Below are 25,418 nucleotides of genomic sequence, written 5' to 3' on the forward strand. Positions count from 1 at the left end.
ACAGGCAACGGTGCAGGAGAATGCTATCCAGCTGCCTCACTTGGCGAGATTCACAATGCAGTGCCATACTGCTCATGCTTAATGTGGCATTTCAACTGTACCCAGTTAGAACAGCAGCACCTTAAATCATCTACACAGATTATTTGATTCCCTACATGCTACCTTTATATCTACTTAGAAACAACCTGAAGTCAGTGATCAAAACTTCCATTCACTGTGATTAATAATTACAGTAATTTTAAACAGCAAAGAACATATTTTGTAACATAGCTTAAAAAAAAGTTCCACAAGGCACTAAGTATCTTAGGCAAAATATTTTTCTGAGAGCAAATACTGTAATGACAAGAGTGTTACAAACAGAACTAATTCTTTTCGGAGGAAATGCCTGTGATTTGTTTCTCAAAAGTGGCATCTTGAAGTCTAATTATTATTCTCTATGAAATCAACATAAAAACATCAAAGCCTCTAAATAGAAATAATAGATACGTTTGGCTCTCTGGGGAGTCATGCCTTTTTATTTACCTAATACAAACACAATCAACCCTCCTTCTCAAAAAACCACTATGCTTCATCTGTAAGGACAGCCAAAATTCATTAGAACATATTTCTGTTGCAGTCCAGAATATAATGAGGATCTTTTTCCCCATGCTGACCACCACCCAGTGTATAATACTTTTTCCCAACAAAGTAGTCGATCAAAAACCAATAAAATTATTTTAAGGTTTCATAAATAATTCATGACTGCATTTTACATAGAAATTGCCTCCTCCTCCAAGTGAAATATTAAATTTACTTTTCAAGAAAAAAATCAGAGATATTTAAAAGTGATAAAAACAAAACAGTTGTATGATAAATATTTTAAATACACTGGATTTTTTTAACTGTGCAGTGATACGAATCAATGCAGGAACCCATATAATTTAGCTGATCTGTTTTTAACCTGAGCAGCAATAGTACAATATCTTAAAAATGAATTAGCACTGGTATAATCAATCACATGAAGTTACTCTTATGATATATCTATATTTTATTTTATTTTTGTAAACAGCTTAATTTAATTTTCTTCAAATTCTTCTCCTCTTTTAATTTCCAGTTTAATTGGGCTGTAATTACAAATCTTCTCTGTCATGTGCATAGTAAACCTTTTTCATCTTTGTCACGCAACATATTAAAGTTAGCATATGCAACTTCTTGATACAGACCTTGAAATAATAACCTTTGACAGTTCAACACACTAGAAAATGAACTTTTAAAGGTGACCTGGAAAACCAGTAGGAAAATGAAGCTCAGTTCAGAAATAAATGCCATATATCTCCAGCAAGTAGGTAGTAGAAGAGAACTACATTCTAGTTTATCGTTACTTCTAGCACTATTTCCTTGCTGCCAAACAACTGCAAACGTATTATTCTGCGACATCACTGAATGGACTTCGTACATTTGACTGTGTCAGTCTGCTGGTGGTGTAGGAAACATATTTCTAATTAAACCTGATTTACATTTAGCTTTCCTAAGACACCCTAAGTTATGCCTTACCAAGACACGGCTTCTGCGTGAAGTAGCCTTTTGCTGTTCAGCAGTTGGCAGAAATATATGGGAGCCACAGAGGAGTATGCAGTCAGGAAGGAATCACCTCTGTGGCTGATAAAACCGCAGGTGTTGAGAGTACCAGTCAAAAAGGAAAAATAGAGGTCTAGAAACATTTGTCCAATCAATCAGCTATTACTGTATTGTACATTATTCTTCAATACTAAGGACTGATTTTTGTTTATTCATACTGCTTGGGCTTTTGTAAGCCTCATCAATGCTACGGCAGATTGTAGAACTGGCAAATGAACCTTGATGTGAAAGAAGAGAGGCAAACAATAAGGAACAAGTTTTCCTATTGGTCCAGATACACGGGGTTGCACAGTAGGACTAGGAAGCAAATGTCCTTGCACGTGAGATTTTTCATTTCCACAGCAGGCAAAGTGAGGTATTCAGTGTCCTAAGGATCTAAGTATAGCAGCAGTAAAACTTATTTTTACAGTCTAGCATAGTTCCACTAGCCTATGACTTTACAAAGAACAAGACAGCACATCTAGGTTTTGCCAACTGTCTTTCTCTCATTACCTGCTTTTGTTTCTCTGTACTCAAATAAATCACAAGTTCACCAAACAGCCAAATTAAATTAACTGAAGACAACAGACACATATCCTGAGACAGTTAAGTTGCCTTTTGAATTGGATATACATATTCTAACTTACATCCTCCATTTGCTAAAAAATAATAGAAAAATGCTGTTGCCGTGGATAACTGACTACAGTCAGGTGAAATTTACTCAGGTCACTGCCATCATTTAGGGAAGGCACACTGTAATTTTCTTAGCTGTATTTAATGAAGGTTTTAGTTTACAATCAAATTTACACTGCACTATTTTCCTACTATTTTACTTACAATACTGTTGATTCTAGAGGAAACCCATCATACTTTAAGAAATACATAAGAAGCTTGCTACTAAAGACTACCAACAAAGAAAGGGAAAAGGGTAGAAAAATGGTTAAAAGGAAAGGGGAAAAAAGGTGAAAAAAAAGAAAAGGAAAAAAGAGAACAAAGAGAAAAAAAAGGAAAGGAAAAAAAAAGGAAGAAGAAAAAAGAAAATTAAAACCTTGCAAGAGAACTCAAGACATAATATTTCAATGGAACAAGGTCTGCAGTAATATTACAAAATAGCATGTGGAAATTATCTATGCTACTGTTGCAAAGTATCTAATTTGGTTTCTAAGTAACAACCAAGGGAAAATCAGGAGTAACAATATATAATACATCATTTTACTTAACAAGGATGACATTCAAAAACTTCATACCTTAAAAAAAATCAATTTGTGTGTGTGTGTGTAAACAAAACACACACAGAAATATTTTAATATGCATTTGATTAGCAGCCAAGTATAAAACCAGCACTAATTCTAAACAAAATCAGAATTATTTTAATTGTTCTAAAAAATCATAGCAGGAATATTAATCCTATAATACAATTTACTTACAAAGAAATACCCTTGAAATGGATAAAAGTAGAATTATGATTTTAAAGCCTTATATAGTAGATATAAATAAAATGAATTACTTTTCTAAAAGCACATTTAGACTGAAATTAGGTTTTCCTATTTATGGAGACATGAAAAGAGTAAGTCAGTTAAATATTAAAAACTCAAGGTCTTCTAAATAGTCTGATTTGCTGCATTGCCCTACATATTATGCCAAATGTTCAACAAAAAAGCTTCATAGTCAAGAAAAAACTCTATTTTCTTTATTTCAGTTATGACACCAAAGATAAACAGCAGAGTGACAAAATTAAATGACCAACAGTACAAAAACTCTGGTATTTGTCACTTTCAGGCACTTTCATAACTCTGAAAATAACTGAAAACTCTGAACACAGTTCAACTGTTTATTTGAAAGGAAAAAGTCCCTTCCTTTAGGAATTCAACTTTCTAAAAATTAAGTATGCTTTTAAGTGAATCATCATTCATTTTAACTAGAAAAGGTACATTATGATGAGCCGGGCCCCAAGGAGAAATAAGAAATCTCAAATGCCATCACAAAATGCTGAAAGCAGTCACACAACAAAAGACCTCTTCAAAATTGTATTTTTAATGAAGTACATATAAATCAAGTTCCTCAAGTAGTTTAACAAGTTGCTAATAAGTAAAATAGCTGGTAATTTCTACATGGGGTTATAAAGAACTTGATTCTCCTAACCTTTCTGGAAGGTACCAGGTTCCTGGCATAGCTCTATATACTGTGTGACTCCTTGAGGAGATAACCCAGCGCAAAGAGACCTGATCTCAGTGAAGCATCAAACCACCCTGTGCGTGTCATTGTATCAGCACACTAAAGGCAATGAAACCAACTATCAATGGCTTAAGCCACAGGTCACAATACACAATAGGGTTTGAATGAAGAATGTCATACTCAACCCGAATATGCTTTAGCACTGAAGAGAACAGACATCGCATCCTTCAAAACAAATACTGAAAATTAAATCTAAACAATATCAGGGCTGTTTTTTTAGATCACCAGCTTTCATCAGAGCCTTAATAGCTCTGGCCCTCATCTCGAGCTCCAGAAGCTCCAGCTGCTGTGCTGACGGCTGAACATCTTCTGACGGAGGAACGGCTAAGGTTGCTGTTTTGGGCTCCTTTGGGCTGGACTCTGCCAACCCCAGTATCTCATTCACGCTTTTCTCAATGTCCTTCTGAAGGTCATCTATCTGACCAGCTCCACTTCTGACAGTGTTTTCCTGCACATCTGGGCCATCTTCTTCATTGCATGGGCCTTCTATGTCACTATCATATGCATCTGCATTTATGCTGAGGACATCACTATCTTCTCCCTTGCCTGTAACACAAATGTAACAATCATACAGTTGCCTAACAGAACCATTTTTCTTTCAACTTACAAAATCACTTCTGCTTAAAGTGGTTCTCTGCAGATTAAGAGAGTGGCAAAAAGATCTATGAATTTAAGACAACTAATTCCTCTTCTTTTTCTCCTCCAACTTTTAAGGCTGATCTAATTTAGACAAGTGTTAATGCATTTTTATGCCAATTTAGAAGAACATGCAGTATAGCAAAGCAGCAGTACCAGGAAAATTTATTCCATCCTATGGAGTTACATGATCTATTTTCCTAATTAAAATGTCATAAGGTTATATTTCACAAGGAAGCCTCTGCAATGCAAAATTGATTATTTTTTATTACCTTTAAAGTAAACTTAGTTTTCAAAATGCAATTTTAAAAATGATACTTTAAAACTACTTTATATATTTTAAAAGGAGTGGGACACTACAGCCAGGCACAATACTAAAAATTAATAGAAACTCCACTCATAGGGCAACTATTCATAATCTATCACAAGTATTTCAGATGTATTGAACTCAGTGAAAACAAGGGGAAACTTATGGCATTGGTTTTTAATGCTGGCTAAAAGTTGGAGTTTATTTTAAAAAATAACTAGAAAAGGCAGTGCAACAAAAGAAAAGCAAAACTCTAACAGAACCTCAGTAACTGTTCTCACAGTTTGGCTACAGGGAGACTATTGCTTTTGACACATTGGCCTCGGAAACTAGTAGTCCTTCACCAACCTTTGTATCTGTGGAAACGTACGGTAGGATTGGCTCCTCCTTAAAATGAACAATTTATAGTCAAATGATGGTAAAGCTACTGATTCTAAAGGCTTTATAATTGCTTTTCGTAGTACCACTATCCAAAAGTATGTCTGTGTTCCCTGTTAATTAATAATGAGGGTTTAGAGCTAAAGATCTGTGGTTTTGGAATACATATAATTTCTTACCACAAAGACTCAAAGAAAGTTTACATTACCATGTAAGCCACTTTAGTCTATAATGATCCTCTATATATCAAAAATATTCTTTCTTTAATATATACTCAGACAGTATGGCAAACCTGTTTTTTTTTTTTTTTAATTTTCTTTATTTCTCCTTTAAAAATATGGGGAGCATGAAGACAAAGGAGCCAAATTCTCAGTACTGTACATTGACAGGACTAGTGGCAATGGACAGAAATTAAAACACATGAAATTCCATCTGAACACATGTAAAAACTCTTTTACTGTCAGGGTAGTCAAACACTGGAGCAGGTTCCGCAGAGAAGCTGTGGAGTCTCCGTCCTCTAGCTGACCTGCTTGAGCAGGGATTGGGTTCGATAGTCTCAAAACACCCCTTCTAGATGGCACTAGATGATCTTTAAAGGTCCCTTCCAACCCAGACCATTCTATGATTCTAACATAAACAATCCTGTGACTCTCCGATTCTTAAAATTAGTATATTCACATCTGGCTTTAAAAGGTTCTCTTTCACCAAACTGTTGATTTTTTAATTGGAATTCCTAGTTTCATCCATTCATACCTCTGGTTCCTGAACTTCAAATCTGCAAGGCTAGAAGTACTGATTTGCAAGGATTGCTCATCACAGAATCATAGAATCATTTAGGCTAGAAAAGACCTTTAAGATCATCAAGTCCAACCATTAACCTAGCACTGCCAAGTCCACCACTAAACCATGTCCCTAAGCACCACATCTACACCTCTTTTAAATACCTCCAGGGATGGGGACTCAACCATTACCCTGGGCAGCCTGTTCCAATGCCTGACTACCCTTTCAGTGAAGAAATTTTTCCCAATATCCAAACTAAACCTCCCCTGGTGCGACTTGAGGCCATTTCCTCTCATCCTATCGCTTGTTACTTGGGAGAAAAGACCAATACCTACCTTGCTACAACCTCCTTTCAGGTAGTTGTAGACAGCAATAAGGTCTCCCCTGAGCCTCCTCTTCTCCAGGCTAAACAACCCCAGCTCCCTCAGCTGCTCCTCACAGGACTTGTGCTCTAGACCCTTCAACAGCTTCGTTGCCCTTCAGCAACAAAATAACCAATATACCAGAAATCCAAGCAAGTACTTCCTCTGTGAATTGCTCTTTTTTAATATCAGGCAATCAGAATCTTACTGACATTCAGACTATAATTATCAAACTAATTATCTTCCTATCACTGGCTTTTTTGATCAAGATCTTCACATTTAATGTTTTACTGTTAGAAAACTCCTGGAAATATTTTTTTATTAATTCTTCTCAATAAGAATGTTCCTTTGACGTGGGTTCCAGATCCAATACAAATAATTCTCTCCCCTTTCAAAAGAGTAAAGCATCTTTCAAACTACATTTTTAGAAATATTTGTTTTACACTATGAATGTTTCAGTGTCTTACTATACAGAAAAGATTTAAAAATGCAACAAAAAAAAATGTGAAACTTTTCTTGAAAACACAAGTGTGAAGTGTAAAACCCCCCCATCCACATAGTGATTTTTATTTTCTTCTTTAGTTTTTGTGCAAACCCCTCACACTAGGTGGAAGTTCTGTACAAAGATTAGCAGTAGAGTATGGATTAGAAAAATTAAATTGTTCCTTGTTCAAAATCAGTTTAATTAAACAACCTTAAAAAAGACCACTTTTACTTTTAAAGGAAAGACAAATAAGGCTTTAGAAGAATATTGCTCTTCTTTAAAACATTTTAAAATGCCTTTTGGTACATGCATGCATGTGGTTTTAATTCATGAGCAGTGCAGAAAAACCTTAGGAAAGACCTGTTTTTCGTGGGGTTTATGATATTCCTGCTCTCCTGATGATGCGAAAAAAAATCAATATTGACTACTAAGAAAGCTATAAATGCACTTTCTCTGCTTAAAAAACAAAACAAAACAAAACAAAAAAAGGCAGGAACGCAGGAAAAAAGGGAGGAAAGGAGGGAAAATATTTTTTTTTCTGATAAAAGAAATCTCAAATTGGTTTTATAAACAATAGTAACATTTTAAAACATAAATGCAAGGGTTTTATTGATTCAGGATTAAAAATTTTTTTACTATAGACACTTAAAAAAAGATATTCAGATATTCACTCTTGATCACAGGCTATGATTTGTCACAGCATTTAAGTCCCGATTCAGGAATTCTGCATGCTACCCTGACTGAGAATGCATTCCTGATTTAGGATCTTACATAGTTATCAATCCACTACCTCATAACACTGGTTTACTGGACTGCAAAAACTGGCCATCATACAGCTAAATACAGCACATATGGGAACATATACAGCTAATGTATGTGGCACCTCCAACGTTCTGATCAAAGCTGACAAGAAAGTAAATTCAACTCTGGAAAACATACGATAAGCTATATAGATAAAGTTTACAGAGAACTTTTGGTCTTTGTTTTTTTGTAAAATAAATCATGATTTTGAAGCAATAAAAAACTGAAAGCCTAAAACATAAATGATTCTGAAGGTATGAAAAATCCTCCTCACAGCAGTGTGTGTAAAAAGTACTCATAAGAGATGAACATACCAGGGCCTTCTTCAATCCTAATTAGTTTTGCCCTGTTCCTACTGAAACAGTAACTTCAAGATTAATGTTTCAGTTTCAGATGCAGTTTTACCTACTTCCCACACTATCAAATTGACTTTGAACACTGTTTTCAACTTTACCTTGCAAGACACAATGTGAAAGATCAAAAGAAGTGGGAATCAACAGGATTAGGAAATGGAAATTCTTCTGCCTTGCTGCATGGCATCAGTCAGTATTTACCTAACATGCTGCTCAACCAAGCAGCATTTCCATGGATCAAAAAAACAGGTGCATCAATGGATCATAGTTCAAAGCCTGAAAGTTAACTTCTGAGCCTGCTCATTCTAATTCAGAGAAACTGACTTTGTACGGCGTCTGGCTGGGATGGAGTTAATTTTCTTCATGGCAGAGTGTTTTGGATTTGTTTCTGAAACAGTGTTGGTAACACACCAGTGTTTTGTCTAGCGCTACACAGTGCTTGCTCAGCCTCAGGGCTTTCTCTGTTTCTCGCTGACCCCATAGCAAGTAGGCTGGGGGTGGGCAAGAGGTTCGGAGGGATACACAGCCAGGACAGATGAGCAATTGACCAAAGGGATATTCTCTACCATATAACATTGTGCTCAGCAATAAAAGCTCAAGGAAAGGAGGAAAGTAACTGTTATGCATGCTGGGGCTCTGCTTTCCAGCAAGTGCCTAAAAATGTGGCTACCAATGGGAAGTAGTGAATACATCCCTTATTTTGCTTTGTTTCAGTGCACAGCTTTTGCTTCACTTATTCAACTGTCTTTATCTTGACTCATAAGTTTTTCTCAGTTTTGTTCTTCCGATAGTCTCCCCCATCCCACTGGGGGAGGAGTAATTGAGCGGCTGGTGACTGCCTACTGCTGGCTGGGGTCAACCCACCACAGGATTCCTTTTGGTATTGGTCACATATTAAGCAGAAACATAATATTAACAGTCATTCATGTCTTTCCCAGAATTAGTATGGACCGGGAAGCTAGGCAAAGCCACCTTGGGTTCCATTCAGAATTCGGAGCCTCCAAAAATGTATACTACAGTGTTCATACAAGCTCATAGGCCTAAAGATGCTTAATTAGCTGATGGGCTTTATTTCCCTCTTTTGCAGTTGTAATTTTACCCAGTAATAAAGATCATGGTTGGCATTTCTCATTATCTTTTTCATTTTGATAATTTTCACTTCTTCCTTCAGCTACAGTTGCGAAATCATTTTAGCACACTTAATTCTGTTTTTTAATTTTATTTTATCCACTTCTGCTTATCCTCTCATTCTCTCTTTTTTCCCCATAGCATCACAGGCTGCAGCTCAGCAGATTGATTAGAGTTATATTTTTACATTTATATTGATATTCTCAAAAGCTCTTTAAAGCTAACATCTTGAGTGAAGCCACCGTTATAGCCGAAAGCCATCAGGATACTCTGGTTGATTAAGTCATAAAAAACAACAATGAAGCAATCACCTGCAACAGTCATCAATTCCCTTTGATAATACAAAAGTGGAAGAAATCTGCAGGAAATCTGTCAGTTCTAAAGTCACTCCATATAGTACAACAAGCAACATTTAAAGCATTCCTCACAAAGCCATAGCTACCTGCTCCTAAAAGTTTTGATGCTTTTATTATGACTCTTTACTTTTGTGTTTAATTCCCCTCAGTAATTACTTCAGAAAAAAAAACATGCTTCACAAAGTTATTCCAAGAGACATCTTCTAGACAATATTCTGAATTGTGAAATAGAAGCTGCAGGAAGCAAATAACGTTAGATCTTCACAGAAGAGAAACACAGCTTATAAGAATTTGCAGCATTCTTTGATTGGAAAAGCTATTTCTGATGTTACTGTACACAGCTAGTCAAAATGAAAATAAATAGACTGAGACAGAAACGCCTACAATTCTAGTGCTTTATGTACAAAGTAATACTGGCAGTTGCTATATGGTGCTGATTTAATGACTGGAATAAAACAAATACTGCTGCAGGTTAAGAAAACTGTTTCCTTATGCAGCAGGTACTCAAATGTGTACCACTAACTTACCTGCTTTTGCATTTTCTATTCTGCCAATCACTGTAGCACCTGAATGTCTCACCCACTACATTTTGCATTTAAAAAGAGCAAATATATAAGACAAAACATTCATCCTCAGAGATTCAAAGATTTGAATCTGTACTTCCACTGGCACTAACTTCAAGTAAAACGTGCCAGTTATCAGGAGTGGTGGGTGTTAAGCACCATTCCGTTGGACCTCAGCTCTGCACAATCAAACAACGCAAGGTATCATATATCAAGACTGAACAAAATTATTAAATTTCAAGCAGTCTTTTGGCAAACAATTATTATAATGGATTTCTATGAATGTCAAAACAGAGTATTGTAGACTCTTACGATCATCTCAACAGAAAGTAAAATTGACTCTCAAAGAATTCAGCAACTGGTAATAGCAGTATTAGCAATCACCTATATACCAAGAAATGGAAATTACTGAAGTTCCTCTTCATCTGAAAAACTAGATATGAAGAGCCAAATGAGCCTTGCAAGAGCTTCAGTCATGTTCCAGAAGGTAAACTAGAAAACTTTGAAGAGGTGCAATTTGCTTCTAGCCACAAAAAACTCTTCAGTGTCACAGAATTAAGAAACCAAAGCTCCTACAATGTCTTCTTCAATGTTCCCCTCTCCTGTTCTGGAATTGGGCCCAAGGGAGAGGTTGTAACCCTACACCAGATGATTTCTAAGAGGATGATTCTCTGTGATTGCAGCTACTGTTCAGAAGAGAGCTATCAGTAAACTGGAATTAGTCACTGCCCAACATCAAGAAAACAAAATTTCAGCTTTATCCACTACATACCTTGTTTTGATTCCTGACCTTCCAGCTGGTTGTCTTCTTTCAGAGAAGAAGTAGAGTCTATACTGTTGTCCTGTCTAGAAACAAATAAGAAGACATTTTAATCTACATCTTTTAGAATTTAAGAGAACTTTTCTAAGGAACGTTTACTTTAACTAAAGAAATCATGTGGTGGTAGGCCAACAGGCCAGCTACAGTACGAATAAAGGCAAAAGGAATGCACAGAATGCTAATCTAAGCACTTGGGAATGAGCTTTTTTTTGCTTTGCCTAGCGATACACAAGGATAAAGCAAATATTTCCACTACACCCCAGCCTTTCAGAGTAACAATCCTCACTGGAAGCCTCTCCCTAATATTAGGAGCTTTTCTCTAAAACTTAGAATAAATTGTCACACAAATTATTTGAAAAAAATATAGTTTCAGTTTCATTCAAATACTATTTACTGTTTTCTTTTGAAATTAAGAAGCTATTTTCATGAAGTTACCATCACCCCACCACCATCCACTTCTCCTACATCACAATCTCATAGTTTCACAAAGGGCCACTTTCTAAAATGAAATGCAATGCACTTTTAAATTGTGTTCAGTATCTGCATTTCTGTATTTCTACTATTTAAAGATTTCTACCCTTGACCTGTAACGTTTCAACTGCTTTGTACAAGGGATAAGGAAGATAAACTTTTGTGAAATGTTCATGTCCTTCAGACGTTTCACACGTACTAGTTACATAAACTGTGAAAATACTGTGAAATATAAAGGAAGGCAGAAGGACCCAGAATCACAGGAAGAGTTCAATTGCTGTGTTTAGTGAGCATTTTGACAGTAGACTTGCCAATTTCCTACCCTGAATGTTGGCATGGCATTGGTTTCATACATATCAATATGGAATCAATGCAACTGTCCTGCCTGTAGGAAGTAAACAGCACTATGAAAAGGATAGCAGTATTCTGGTATCACAAATGTAAATATAACAACTTTAACAATTTATTTTTCAGTAATGGCCTGAAGGTTTTTCCTAAAATTGAATACAGATCTATTTTCCCCATGCTCTCAAAGACATAATTTTTTTCAGATGTCAAATGGCTACATCAGGAGGGAGAACACCGTAATGCTTCTAGCCATCTTGGTCTGAGAGAGACAGAGTTATTGTGATTGCTACTTCCTTTTCTGTAGCAGCAAAGGTTACAAATCAACAGACTCTTCTGTTTATCCCACTTTTTGTACCCATTGCAACATAAATGTGTATAGTAGCATGCAATAATTGATTAAGGAGAATGCATAGCTGTTTTCATGTACACAGAGCACCTGAAAAAAAAGCTTTTTAAATGTTCTGCACTTTAAGTAAGGAAATACCAAGAGAAATGTTACTGTTCAATGCCATTATAAAAAACTACTGTGATGCATTTTTCTCAGAATTCAGTGATATGTATCCTTTCAGTTTGATTTCCTACATGGTCAACTCAAGAAGTATTCTCCCAACCTTTTCATTTCTGTTGGACTTTCCCTTCCCAGGCAGGGCTGAAAGAGAAGGAATGGATACAAACTAGATCTTCAAATAGCTATGCTGAGCAGGAAGTTCTGTATATATAGCTAACCCCTTTAGAAAATTATTTAAACTTTGCTTCTTCACAGAGAGAGTTTGCTCATTTATTTTCTGTTCCAGTCATCAGTTTTGTACTACAAAGGCCAGAGGTGTTACAAGACGGATTACAGCCCTCACCTGTTAGATGTAAAATAAGCCCAGAAATTCAACAAATAAAATTAGGTCTGCTGTATGTGATGCTTCAGACATGTTAACCAGAGTCTCAATCTTCCCCAGACAACGTGACATTACCATGTTTAATTTGTTAAGCGGGTTGAGCAGAGGATAGGCTGTGAGGAAAAGTTTTCCACTTATACACACACCCATAAGGTCAGAGTTAACCGAGACCCACCCCCATTACCACTCCACTGAGCCTGCACAACCTAGCCCAGGAGAAACACCTCAGCACTCACCGTGCCAGGCTCCAGACCACAGCTTAGGACCAAAGCCTAACTGGTCCTCTGCTTTGAGACAGTGCCAGACTCCTGGGTAGCAACATTTCCCCACCCACCTCCACTACTGGGTGGGGTTAGGCCAGATGCGAGCACAGACCACCAGCTAAATCTGTCCATGATGCTCTCACAGCACACCTTCCCAGAAATTTCAGGTTTTGCTCTCCTGTCACTTGCCAAGGCTTATCACACTCAGTGCTCCGTTGTACTGTCCTGTCCATTAGCTTATGCATTTAATGGTGAGTCACTATAAGCACAAAGGCTCAGTGTGGAGCAGAGGAAAACTGCACGCAGAGGACCCCTAGTAACTTCATCAGTGCAGCAGGATCACCCTGCCTCAGTTGCTTCTACAGTTGTGAAAGGCGAGGAACCAGCCCATTTTCTGGGAACGAAACCTTGTAAGAGCAATCAGCTAGAGAAATCACCTTATAGGCTGAAGGGCGTTACTGTCTACAGGAGCAAGGGGGTCTGTATAGGATGCTGGGGAAGAGCATTTCAGGATTACATAAAATGCACTGGTGGATGTTTTTAAGGGGAGTGTAGGAATGTGTAAGGCAGCACGGGATGTTTAGAGGTAAAACCAAAGGTGGGAAAAGGGAGAGACTGAGCCACATTGAGAAAGAACAAGCATGGGGGGAACCAGAGAAAAAACGAAGATAAAGGGCCAGCAAAGCATAAACAGGTTGCTGGTCCATACGCTTGTCTGGCTGAGCCCTGGACCTGATCACCACAGTCTGTCCTGCCTTCTTATTGAACTCTATTGCTATACTAACTATTTTTCCAAATGAGATGACGCTATTCTCTGGATACATGCATGTATGTGTGTGTGTCTCAGTGCCAGCAACTGCAAAGGGGACCATAGGTCGTAGAGGCCTGCAGGACTGTGCTGCCAGAAACTAGACAGAATGAAACATGTGCACAGTTCCTCAGGGAACTTCAATGTCATACATCAGTGTGTATGCAGATGATTGTAATTCATCAGCAAACCTCAGGCTAGTCTAGCCAGCAAGTAGGATGAGACATCTAGGAGTCAGGTACCAGACAAGACTGTAAGATCAAAGGCCAAATTCTGAGTGCCAGCTACTGGGGATGATCATAGGTCTGCACCAGCTATGAGAGACGTCTGTGCGCACAAGGACATCTGAGTGGCAACTGGAGTGGGGATGCAAACCTTGCAGACTTGTATGTTTGGGTACCAGCAACTGGGGAGAGCAGTGGATCTGGGACCAGTTACTGCTCAACAGATCTGGAAGGATCCACTTTTTTTTACTTTACTTTTTTTTTTTTTAAGCAACTTCTAACAATTTTTTATACTTAGTCACTCAAATCTTGACCAAAATAAGGTTGTGATATACCCTGCTTATCACTAAGAGCAAAAGCTGCTTAGGCTTCCCCTACCCCATCCCTCCTCACACATACACTTCATCATTTTGAACTGAGTAGTCATCTCTGCACTGGACAGCAATGTGTCACTTGGGAAAGTCTGATCTTGCACAAATAGTACCCAGGCAAGAAATTTCACATCTGTGGTATCACCCTGAGCTCCATTGCCAAATTTCACTGAGGAATTACAATCACCTCTTTGACAGAGAACTCAGAGTGACCTCTATGGCTCAAACACTGGCTGTGAAATTACCTACACCTATTTTAACAGCCAAGAAAAAAATTATCAGTTGAAAAATCACACATCAAAACTTGTTGTAAAGTTTCCTCCTGTTGCCTTGACACTATCACTGACTACAGCAAAACCACGTTCCTTTAAAGACTACCTACTGTCAGCAGAAGAATTTTTAGAACCCAAAAGTACTTTTACAGCACATTTTACTCTTTCAGAATTTATTAGATTGGACCGTATTGCTGGTGAACCCTCACTACTTCATTTAATAGGCAGGCATTTTGCACCATCTTGTGGCCAAGCAGAAGCATTTCAGTTCACAGTTCAGTTTTGCTCTCGACTTGTTAACCTTGTTTAATTTGTTGGTAACAAGTATTTTCTCCCAGTTATCTATACTGCAGTATAGATTTAAGAACGGGTAGCACAACATCATGTCTCCAAACAATGAGAGCAGAAGCTATGCTAATCTAAAATTAAGGCACAGTATACAAATTTAATATCACTCTTCTTTCATGCCATGCCAGTAAGTAACCACAGTAATCTAGAACTCCCTTCTTTTTATCAGTCTTTAAAGAGACTTCTCCCTCAGGGTGACAGTTAAGTTCAAAGTCACTCTTCAAAGAGATAAACTCAGCATTTTTTTTAATGGAACAACATTTGCACAGTGTATTCTTTTCAGCAGAAAGAAGCTAAGTATTAGAGTTTGTTGATGTCCTGGTTTTGGCTGGGACAGAGTTCATTTTATTCCTAGTAGCTGGTATAGTGCAGTGTTTCGGATTTAGTACGAGAATAATATTGATAACACACTGATGTTTTAGTTGTTGCTAAGTAGGGCTTACGCCAGGCAAGGACTTTTCAGCTTCCCATGCTCTGCCAGGTGCACAAGAAGCTGGAAGGGAGGACAACCAGGACAGCTGACCCAAACAGGCCAAAGGGCTGTTCCATACCATATGACGTCATGCCCAGTATATAAACTTGAGGGAGCTGGCCAGGGGGCAGTGATCACTGCTCAGGGATGGGCTGGGCATCGGTCAGCGGGTGGTGAGCAACTCCATTGTGCATCACTTGTTTTGTTTATTCTTTTATCATTATTATTTTCTCTTCCTCTGCTGTCCTATTAAGCTGTCTTTATATCAAACCATGGGTTTTACTTTTTTTTCTCTGATTCTCTCCCACATCACACTGGGGCAAGAGGGGGAGGGTGAGCAAGCAGCTGCGTGGTGCTCAGTTGCCAGCTGAGGTTAAACTACAACTGTTGGTGACAAACGTTGTGAATTTACCCTATCCTAGCTTTTCATATTGCCATGCTCCATAGGAGTGCAATGCTTACCTGGGCTCATGCATGTGGATTCTGTACAGAACCTATTACTTTCAGGAATTTGCATAGCTGTCCAAGAAATCTGAGTTTGAGGGTGATTTGGTACCACAACTTCAGCACATTATGCAGAGTGCGGTAAGACAGCAGCACAGGTTAGGAAAAGGGGTACTGGTCAAAGGAGTGGATGGCTAAGGATTAAGACAAATAGCACTGCAATACCAGTGAGTGGGACTTCAAGCATCAGCAGTAACTGGGGTTGGAGAGCAGCAGGAAGAGTTTTGTGACAGAAAAAAATATCTTAATGCTGGTCTAGAGGACAGTCTGACAACATGAGATACAGTCATGTTGATCCTTTCTTTACAGGGCTTTTAGTTGTCATTAAGAAACATTCACCTAAATCTCTGGAGTGAGGCTGGAGATCAGTACCTCTGCTACTCTGACATAAAGATGATGTACCTTCCCAAATTAAAATTTGCCTTTGCAGTTTCAAGTCTAAAAATATTTCTAGAAGTCCCAAGTCCTCATAAGCTTTCTGCAAATTTTTGTTCCAAGGGTAGTTTTCCACGACAAATGAGAACTAAAATAATTAACAGCAAGCAATTTAAAAAAAAAAAAAGAAGAAAAAAATCCATATGAAGTAGTGCTCCTCAGAAAAGGTATCCCAAATGACAGATGCTAATCCAATAGTTTAAAGCGCTATGAAAGGTCCATCAGTCCAATTACAGGTGAAGTCTGAGGACACCACAGGAACAGAAGACAGTGAACATGATGCCAAGTGCTAATGTATCTGTTCAGTGGCTCATGTAGCCTGTTCTTTCAGTGATTCCAAATGGTGAGGATAACCAAATTGTCCTAGAGGGGTAAATATCAGATGGCAATTGCATGCTTGTGATCAGACCAGTACCCAGGAGCAAAACATGCTAAAACAAGGCAAGCTTTTAAACTGCTAACCTTTCTAAAACAAAACAAGCAAATACTGCACTCATGACTGCAAAGCAGTAAAAAGCCTATAAATTCCTGAAAGAGTAGATACTTAACTGCAAATGTTCACATAGTGAAAAAAATAAGCACATTAGATTTTTTCAAAGCAAAAGATCATTTACTCACATTATACCCATGAACATATGATCTCTATAATGATATTAGCATGCTTGTTTTTAATATGTGTTTTATTACTACAGCAAATAATTTACTTTCAATCTTTCTGTTGGAGGGTATTTAAAATGCCAGTTCAGGGAACAGGAAAGAAATAGCTCAGGAACATGCTAATACCTTTTGAATGAGATGGGAAGAATGCCTACTTGGTTTTGCAGGACAGTGCTAACTCCTTTCAATTAAATATCTGTCATTTAGTTGGAAGCTCAGTATACAGCAATTATCTTGGTTTAATAGTATTCCATTGCAGACAGTAACACAGAAACAATAACAAAAATCTGAGAACTGCATAGTTAAAAATCTACACAGCACTCACAAGTAATGAAGCGTATCTATTGTAACAGAAATTTCCAGTTATTGGCAAACATAAGCCCTGCTTCTTCAGTTCTTCTGCATGCTTATTCCAGGATTTCTAGTGTTTAACTCAGAAGAAGCTGGTGACAAAATAACAAAGTGTTTTACATGCTAATGGAAGCATCTGAAGCTTCTACAGAGCTGAAATTTAGGAAAAGCCTCAGGACTTCCGATTCTGGTGACAGAATGAGGATATGTGCATCAGAAAAATGCAGGTTCAATCTACAGTTACAAATGCAATACTATTCAAAAGCTTCAGATAAAGATTTGACTTTTGCAATCTTCCCTGTACCTGAAGAAACTTCTCTAAATCCCTGCTACTTTTAGAAGGTACACACAGGAAGCAGGTCTTTAGAGACAGATAAGTATTTGCATAGTTTGGGAAAAAAAGACACAGTACAAACTATACCGTTTTAAGAAAGCGTGCATATTTTGATACACTTTTAATTTCTTCAGATGTATTGATTTCAGCTTTCTGGATTTCTATTGATATATCCATATTGCTGAAGGTATAAGTTTGCAGATTTTTTTTTTTTTTAAAGAACAAGGATGAAAGAAACAAACTGATGTTTCAATTGGTTAACAGATTTTTGACTAGAGTAAGACTTGCTATCCGCATTTTCCCTTTCCACATTTACATGTCCATGAAAACAACTAAGACAAGTCAGACTTAAAACAAAAAAGCTTTAATGTTGCATCATTAATAGAATGCAGAAAAAAGTAGTCATGTACAAGAAAACCACAAGTAATAAAGACAAACTATGAAGATCGAACAGTCAGAATATAAACAAAGAAACTGTCTTTTTCATTCTGAAAAGTCTTTTCCAAGGGCAAACAAATTCACCCATTTAAACTCAGATGATAATTAAAAACATAGTAATGATTACAAACAACCAAAGTTTAGCTCAGCAATGCAGTTTTCACTATTTCTTCACTGTTGCATCTCCCTGCCCACTGACTGACTTGTTGCTGTTCTGGCTGAAACAGAGTTTTCTGAAGTTTTGCAAACTTGCAGTTTTATTTATTTACACACAGGTTGCAAAAAAGTTGACCTAAATGCCCAAAGATTACACCTATTTAGTAAAAAGGGCTTGTGACATTTTACAGCTGTAAAAGCATAATATTGTGCTACTTACTGAGCCCTGGGCTTAATGATTAACATAAAACCTTAATTTTTCTCGTTTCACTTATTTCTTTGTACCCTTTTATTTCTGTCATCCAAACAGCTTTCCTTTTTTGTTTTTTGTTAAAGCTAGCACATAGCTGAACCTCTAAGCCAAGGTTCTGAGATGGCACCTTTGTGTGTAGCATACTATTTTTTAACCCACTGCATTAAAAGAAGAAAAGCCACAATTCCTACACCAATATGTCTTGCCTGACCAGTTTGGAGGGGTCTGAAATATTAAACTGTCGGGATGAAGACAGAGATACAAAAACCAGGGACACCTCAACCATTCTGTTCATCAAAGGAAGCAATCTGCTTTATAACTTTGATCAACATCTCTTAGTTTCTTTTACTTTTTTTTTAAAAACAATTTCTTCTTGATTTTGCTCAGTTACTTCTCACATCTTTCTCATCAGTGATGTAAGGTGACCTAGCTTTGTCACTTTTTGGTAACTGCAGTAATGGTTAAAGAACTTGGTCAGTTTTAATTCTGGTGTAATTCAACACAGCTATGTGAAAAGGCAGACAAAACTAACTCACTTTGGTTTATTTACTGCTTACGCCTGGAATATTACCTGTACAGTGTAAAAACAGTATACTTTCAAACTGCAATTCAGATCCTATAGATGCTGGTTTCCTGAAACTTTCCTACTTGCCATGGGCAAATGGGTTAAGTGTCTTCAGATACCCTCTAGTTAAAAAATGGTAAATCCTGCTTGCTTTCCTTATTTTGTGGTTGTATTCATTAATTGACAATAACAGTTTCCCCCTTTTAGTTTTTTTTTACCAGATCAAGTCATTACTTTATTTGCATATAAGCAAGACTTTACTCAGTCTACTGTAGCTAAGCGTCATAAATACATGCTTCAACAGTAGCTTTGAAACACCTTAGAGCCACAGAGCTCCCTTCCTGAAATCTAGCAGCACTAATCCTGTCGTATCTCTTTAAGACAAAGAATATTTCATGTATTTTGCAGCAGTAGAGAGTTTCTGAATTAGGCCTTAAAAAATCGTATCATTTCTCCAGACATCAAACTCCTGGGGCATTTATCATGGCTTCCTTAGCCAAAAAGTTTGTCTTCTCATTCTATTTAGAAGTTCACTGACAAAACATTGATCACTTAACAGAGACTCCTTTATGTAGACAGACCTGATATTTAGTGTATTTTGTAGTTTTTGAATTTTTAATTTTGCTTTTTTAAATAGCCAGCAGAGGGCAACGTCCAAAATAAGAAAATTAGTCCACGTTAGTCCACATTTGCACCTGTACTCGGCACTGGTGAGGCCGCACCTCCAGTACTGTGTTCAGTTTTGGGCCCCTCACTACAAGAAGGACATCGAGGTGCTGGAGCGTGTCCAAAGAAGGGCAATGAAGTTGGTGAAGGGTCTAGAGAACAAGTCTTATGAGGAGCGGCTGAGGGAGCTGGGGTTGTTTAGCCTGGAGAAGAGGAGGCTGAGGGGAGACCTTATTGCTCTCTACAACTACCTGAAAGGAGGTTGTAGTGAGGTAGAGGTCAGTCTCTTCTCCCTACTAACGAGTGATAGAACAAGAGGAAACGGCCTCAAGCTGCGCCAGGGGAGGTTTAGGTTAGATATTAGGAAAAACTTCTTCACCAAAAGGGTTACCAAGCACTGGAACAGGCTGCCCAGGGAAGTGGTTGAGTCTCCATCCCTGGAGGTATTTAAAGAATGGATAGATACGGTGCTTGAAGACATGGTATAGATGGACTTGGCAGGGATAGGTTAACGGTTGGACTCGATGATATTAAGGGTCTTTTCCAACCTTGATGATTCTATGATTCTATGATAAATGGGTGTACTGGTACCATTCACAGATCATACAGGCAACAAATCGCAAAGGGGGAAGGACAGAGTCACAAAACAGCTCCAAACAGAACCCCAGGAGAAATAGTGTCAGAGGGTATAAAATTGTATCGCACGAGAAAAACTGAAACATCACTTAACTTAGTATCGCTCCATTTTCTAGTATATTTGTATGATATACGATGAGATGTGATCAAAGAAAATTACTTCATTCAATAACTTCATAAGTTGTTCTGAATCAAAGACAGGATCAGAAACTGGGTCTCTCTTAAATCAAAAATACTGACCAGAATGTGAAATTTGGATTACTATCACTACCTTTCCCATCCATTTGTTCCTATTTAGTTAATCTAGATGAACTAACCAAACCAGCAACTAAGAGGTACTTTAATCTGCCCAACACTGGTGTATTGTCTTGAATTGTCTCACAGGTTTATTAAGTATGATCATTTCTCATGAAAAATCCCAGCATTGTTCAGTATTCTTAAATTAAGTTTTTAAGTGTTTTGTCTTTTACTCACTGACTGACTGATTCACCTCCAGTCTTGTCTCCTCCATCTGCCTCCTCGTCAGTATCAGAATCAGCTCCAATCTTGCCTAGATATACACAGTTTCAAACATGAAAATTTAGGCAGGTAATGTAATTAATGTTGTATAGTTAGGCTTACTCTTAATGTTAACTCTATTGCAATAATCAGCAGAAGTGGATTTTTTCCCAGTTAAAGTAGATGTTCAAAAATTGGACTTACTCAAAACCCAGAACCTCATTTCAGTTACACTGTATTACAAAAAAACCAGAATAGCTATTGCTAGTACAATACTATAGGCACTAAAAATAAAGCACAGGAGACAGGATTAATAGAAGGTACTTCGCGGCATCCAAGATTCAAAGAGTTCCACTTAATTGAGAAGAGAGTAATACGTTTACAAATATATTCTATAGCCCTTAAATATCAAGTGGAAGTTCAATAAGATACTGAAAAGCTGGAATATCACACCCTTAATCAAAGTACATGAACCGTGTGTCTCAGCAGAGCAGAGGGATCCACCAAGAATCCTTTAACTAAACCAAATACTCTAGTGCAATTGCTAATACAATTGACCTGGTATTGCAGGATGTCAGATTTCCCCTGCAGAGAACCAGGAGGCAACTTAATGTCAGTTTACCTGAAATAATGGATTTCAAACAATACTTCTACACTCCTAGCTTTGTTTTTTCCACCAAGTCAAAAGTTTTGTTCTTAGTTTGGGTACTAATGAAAAGAAGCTTATACTACTGTTTTCTGAATGTGTCCCTAATAGCTTCTAAATCAATGGTCAATTTCATCCAAGCTTAAAAGATCAAAAACCAGCATATATATACACATATATATATAAAAACACACTAATATATACTTTTTTTGTGTGTGTGTGTGTATATATAAGTAGCTAGAAACGGAGTGAAAGAGTGAAAGTCCAGTTTAGAGGCAGACTGTTCTTTGGTGTACAGCCATGCCTAGTTTCATTCATACCTTCAAGTATCTTCAACAGTTTTTTTTCAGATAACATCTCCAACTGCTCCAAGCAAAGCCTTTTGATTTCGTCCATGGAACAGTTCTAAGAAGACAGATAAGACAGACCACAAGCTACTGAAAATTTCTGATGACAGAATAATTATGAATGGTTAGTACTCCAACTATGCTGACTGAAGAGCTAACTTAGATTGCAAGTCCCTTCCCTATTGTGACCTGCATTGATGCAACTATTGAAGAACACCTGGTAGGTGTTTCAGTTTTGACAACTACTAGAAACAGCATGTGTGTCACTTTTTCTGAAAAATTAAGCAATACACACTATCAGTTACTTAACCTATGGCTTGGTGTTTTCACTGCAGCTGCAACACTGAGCAGTAGAAATACTGAGATGTATGTGTGAAGCACGGAACAACCACCATAGCCCTGATTACTCCTAATTCTCCATCACTCAGGAGCAAGTGGATTGCATAATTGAGTCTGCAAAGACCAGAGCCAGCTGTTGAATCCAAGTTCACAACTGAAGCAAACACTGCTATTGATAACACACCAACAGTTGTATATCATAATAAAGAAAACATAAGAAATATGTAAATTGTGATCCATTTCTCATGCTTGATACTACCACACATTGCCAAAGATTTTATGGGTATTCCAGTTACGTTTACATCTTTCATACTACTTGGTGTCCTCTTGGTGAAATAAAGTGATAATTTCACGCTTTCAAATGAACTACGATACCACGTACAAGTACCAAAATTAGAAAGTGCTGAGTATATTGTAACATTCATGACCCCAGTGTAGGTTTGTTTCTACACCATCAGGCAATTTCCTTTCAAACTCAGTAATGTCATTGCCTCCAGCCACACCAGACTTCTCCCAGAGATGAGAAATGGATGAGACTGTATGCAATTCATTACATGCTTAAAATGAAGAAGTCCTGCCTCACTTATATGAATAACATGACTCATAAAGATAAAAATTAAAGACAAAAATTTTAAAACTCTTAACAAACATCATACAAATGGCATTTCACCTGCAACCTCTTCTTCTGCACAGGCTGCTAGCCTAATTTATTATTACCAAGTCCTGCAGTTCACAAGACTCAAAAAGCATACGTTCTAAGCCAGTAAAACTCTAGTAATACTACCACTAAAGTCCACAGAAGTTACAGCTTCAGAAGCTGTTATCAAGAAGGCATTTTATTGCCTTATTTCAGACATTAATTTAATACCATACAAAGAAATTCAGCTGACATGAACAGAAATCAAACTTCTATTAACAAATCAGCATATTTATTAGTGAACAACACTACTGAATTTACTCCATGCAATTATGAAACTCTTTCTGCATTTAACTAGCCAGTACAGATGGTATGAAAATAAGCAGCCTGCAGTTCAGCAGTGGCTGAGCAGTGGAAAAAGGAGTAAGCTGGAATAACTACATGAAATCTTAAAAAAGTCTCACTTTCAGAGACTTGATATAAACTTTATTTAAGACATATACAGGCAGCTTTTAAGCTGGAAGTCTACTAGGCTTGAGAGATAAACGTGCTTTGTTACACAAACATTCAAGCTCATAAAAAGTATATAAATGTAAGTGTATTTCAGTACCTTTAAAATATCAGGCAGCATCTTCTGTAGCTTTTTCTCCCCTATGACACAGAAACACTGTTGAAGCATTTCTTTTTTGTCTGCAATGTAGAAACTGACTGGTTTGAGCGACACGCTGAGATCTAATCCTCCTTCTTCTATATCACTGGGCTGTTCAGCTTCTTCTACTTTTTCTCCAGATGGTACATTGCACTTGTCTTCCTAAAATCAAGGAAAAGAATTACAAATTTCACATTTTGTAGTGAGCTAAAAAAGGAAACTTACAGCTTCATTTGTGCTTGCAATAATTTTCCCTTCATAATTGCAAGGTACATCTTAAGGTAGACTTCTGAGCTTTGAAATAGTGTTTTAGTTTGCAAGGTAGCTGCATTACAGAAGCTACATTTTTGGTTACTGAAACCATTCTTATGCTAGGGGAAATTTTAAATGCTTCAAGAGGCAAAAAGTACTTTACATATTAACTGGAAAATATTATCTGCAAATACCTAGCTGTTGCTTATACATGAAGGCATGCTTTAAGGCAGAAGAAGTCCATCTCTCTGATTTGATGTACAATTAGATCACTAATCTCATAATTTACGGCTACCCTGCTAAGAAGGAAATTGGCATATAATTCACTGCATGGCACAGTCTTCTGAGAACAGAAGTGGGCTTCGTATCAGAAAATACATCTTCCATACATCAGTGGAAGACCTCTACAGTTAAAAAAAAAAAAAACTAGCTAGAAATACATTTTGACAGCCCCACAATTCAGTCAGGAGTGCACATTGTGCAAATTTTTGTACTCGTGCACCAACACCGCCTAGAACAGACTCACAACCCTGCAAGCACAAGCACCACGACTAGGGTCACCTCTGAGCCCGTGCCCCTCACCCCGTACGCCCGGGAAAGCCCAGACCGGTCTCCCCGGGACGTGCACAGGGAGCACCTGGGCACTGCCCGCCCTCGCCCTGGGTGCCTGTGCCCTGCGCCCCCCGCGCTCGCCGTCCGAGTTTTCTCCTCTATGCAGCTGCACGCCGACAAGTCCTGCCTGAACGCAATCGGCCCTCTGCTTGTCCCACAGGTCCGGCGAGGAGCCAGCCGCAGCCCTCCGGCCGAGAAGAGGGAGCAGCCGCCTGCCTCCCCACCCCTCCCGCAGCCAGCTCACGGCAGCGGCAAGGGCCAGGCCTCGCCCGCCGGGGCACCGCCGAAGGCAGGGGGGGCGGCGGTGAGAGGCGGGTGGCGCCCCAGAAGGCCCGGGCGGGCCTGAGCCCCGTCGCGCCGAGGCTGAGAGGGGAAAGCAGCGGCCAGAGCCGCGAAGCGACCGCCCGCCCCTCCTTCCCGCGCTACCTCCAGGGCACCGTGGCTGGACTCCGTGCTCCGCCGCTTCCTCTCGCTGCCAGCCGGCCCCGAGGCTCCTTCCGGACAGCAGGAACGCGAGCGGCGCCGCTTCTTCTCCTTCGCAGACCGCCTGCCCGGCATGGCCCCGCCGGGGCCCGCCGCTCCCCGCAACCCTCACATCCGCGCCGCCGCGCCGGGCAGGCCCGCGCCCAGGGCGAGGCGTGCTTCCGGCAGGCCCTGATAGGCCGCCTCGCGAGGCGACCGCGGCCTTTCCGGCGGGGAGCCGCGGCGGCAGGCCGGTAGCGGTGGGGCGGGTGGGCCCGGCCGCGGGGGAGCTCCGCCGCCCCCGGGCGGATAGCAGTCGGCCGCCGGACTCGCTTCCCCGGGAGTTTTGCCTGGCGCCCTTCCTGGCGGCTCTCTGCCGAGCCCCCGCACGCCTCGGGCTCCGGCCGGGGCCGCTGCTTCACGCCTGTGCCGCGGGCGCGGCTGTCGGCGGCAGCTGCCCCGCATCTCGGCTTTCCGCCCGCCCGGGTGGGAAGCGGTCTTGGGATGCTTTAATTTTGTTGCGTGTTTTTTGTCGAGTAGAGGGGTGGGAATAAAACTTTCCAAACGTGGGCAAGCCACCCATTTATACAATTATCTTTGGTCCTCAGTAATTACTACTTAATCTGACTGCTTTTCCCTGGCTTTCAACCTGTTTCAACAATGTGTGGCCCACCATTCTTCCCTTGGCAGCTCTTTGGAACCAAAAATCCTGTCC

The 25,418-nt window shown here is 39.0% G+C and overlaps 1 protein-coding gene across 2 annotated transcripts; it reads right to left on the bottom strand.

The window, feature by feature from the left end:
- Nucleotides 1–3,264: 3,264 nt before the first annotated feature.
- CAAP1 (caspase activity and apoptosis inhibitor 1) lies at nucleotides 3,265–25,080 on the bottom strand. 2 transcript variants are annotated; one of them, XM_087741923.1, is made up of 6 exons: nucleotides 24,668–25,080; nucleotides 23,339–23,539; nucleotides 21,726–21,810; nucleotides 20,736–20,811; nucleotides 10,752–10,825; nucleotides 3,265–4,377 (listed from the first exon to the last, which is right to left on the bottom strand). In XM_087741923.1, the coding sequence occupies exons 1-6, from the start codon at nucleotides 24,797–24,799 to the stop codon at nucleotides 4,034–4,036; spliced, it is 912 nt and encodes a 303-aa protein (XP_087598049.1). In that variant the 5' UTR covers nucleotides 24,800–25,080; the 3' UTR covers nucleotides 3,265–4,033. The 2 variants fall into 2 exon arrangements, with proteins under 2 accessions (XP_087598049.1, XP_087598050.1); XM_087741924.1 differs by lacking the exon at nucleotides 24,668–25,080 and adding an exon at nucleotides 24,212–24,356.
- Nucleotides 25,081–25,418: the final 338 nt, after the last annotated feature.

The sequence above is a fragment of the Nipponia nippon genome, unplaced genomic scaffold (genome assembly GCF_047370975.1).
Source record: "Nipponia nippon isolate SJK-2023a ecotype South Korea unplaced genomic scaffold, ASM4737097v1 scaffold_8, whole genome shotgun sequence".
NCBI lineage: Eukaryota > Metazoa > Chordata > Aves > Pelecaniformes > Threskiornithidae > Nipponia > Nipponia nippon.

Excerpts from the sequence above, each read along its gene's own strand:
- CAAP1 (XM_087741923.1), bottom strand. The coding sequence starts at position 24,799 with ATGCCGGGCAGGCGGTCTGCGAAGGAGAAGAAGCGGCGCCGCTCGCGT. Across the intron at positions 21,811-23,338 it reads TGCTGCCTGATATTTTAAAG|AACTGTTCCATGGACGAAAT; the intron begins GTACTGAAATAC and ends CTGTCTTCTTAG. Across the intron at positions 4,378-10,751 it reads AGGTCAGGAATCAAAACAAG|GCAAGGGAGAAGATAGTGAT; the intron begins GTATGTAGTGGA and ends TTTGTGTTACAG.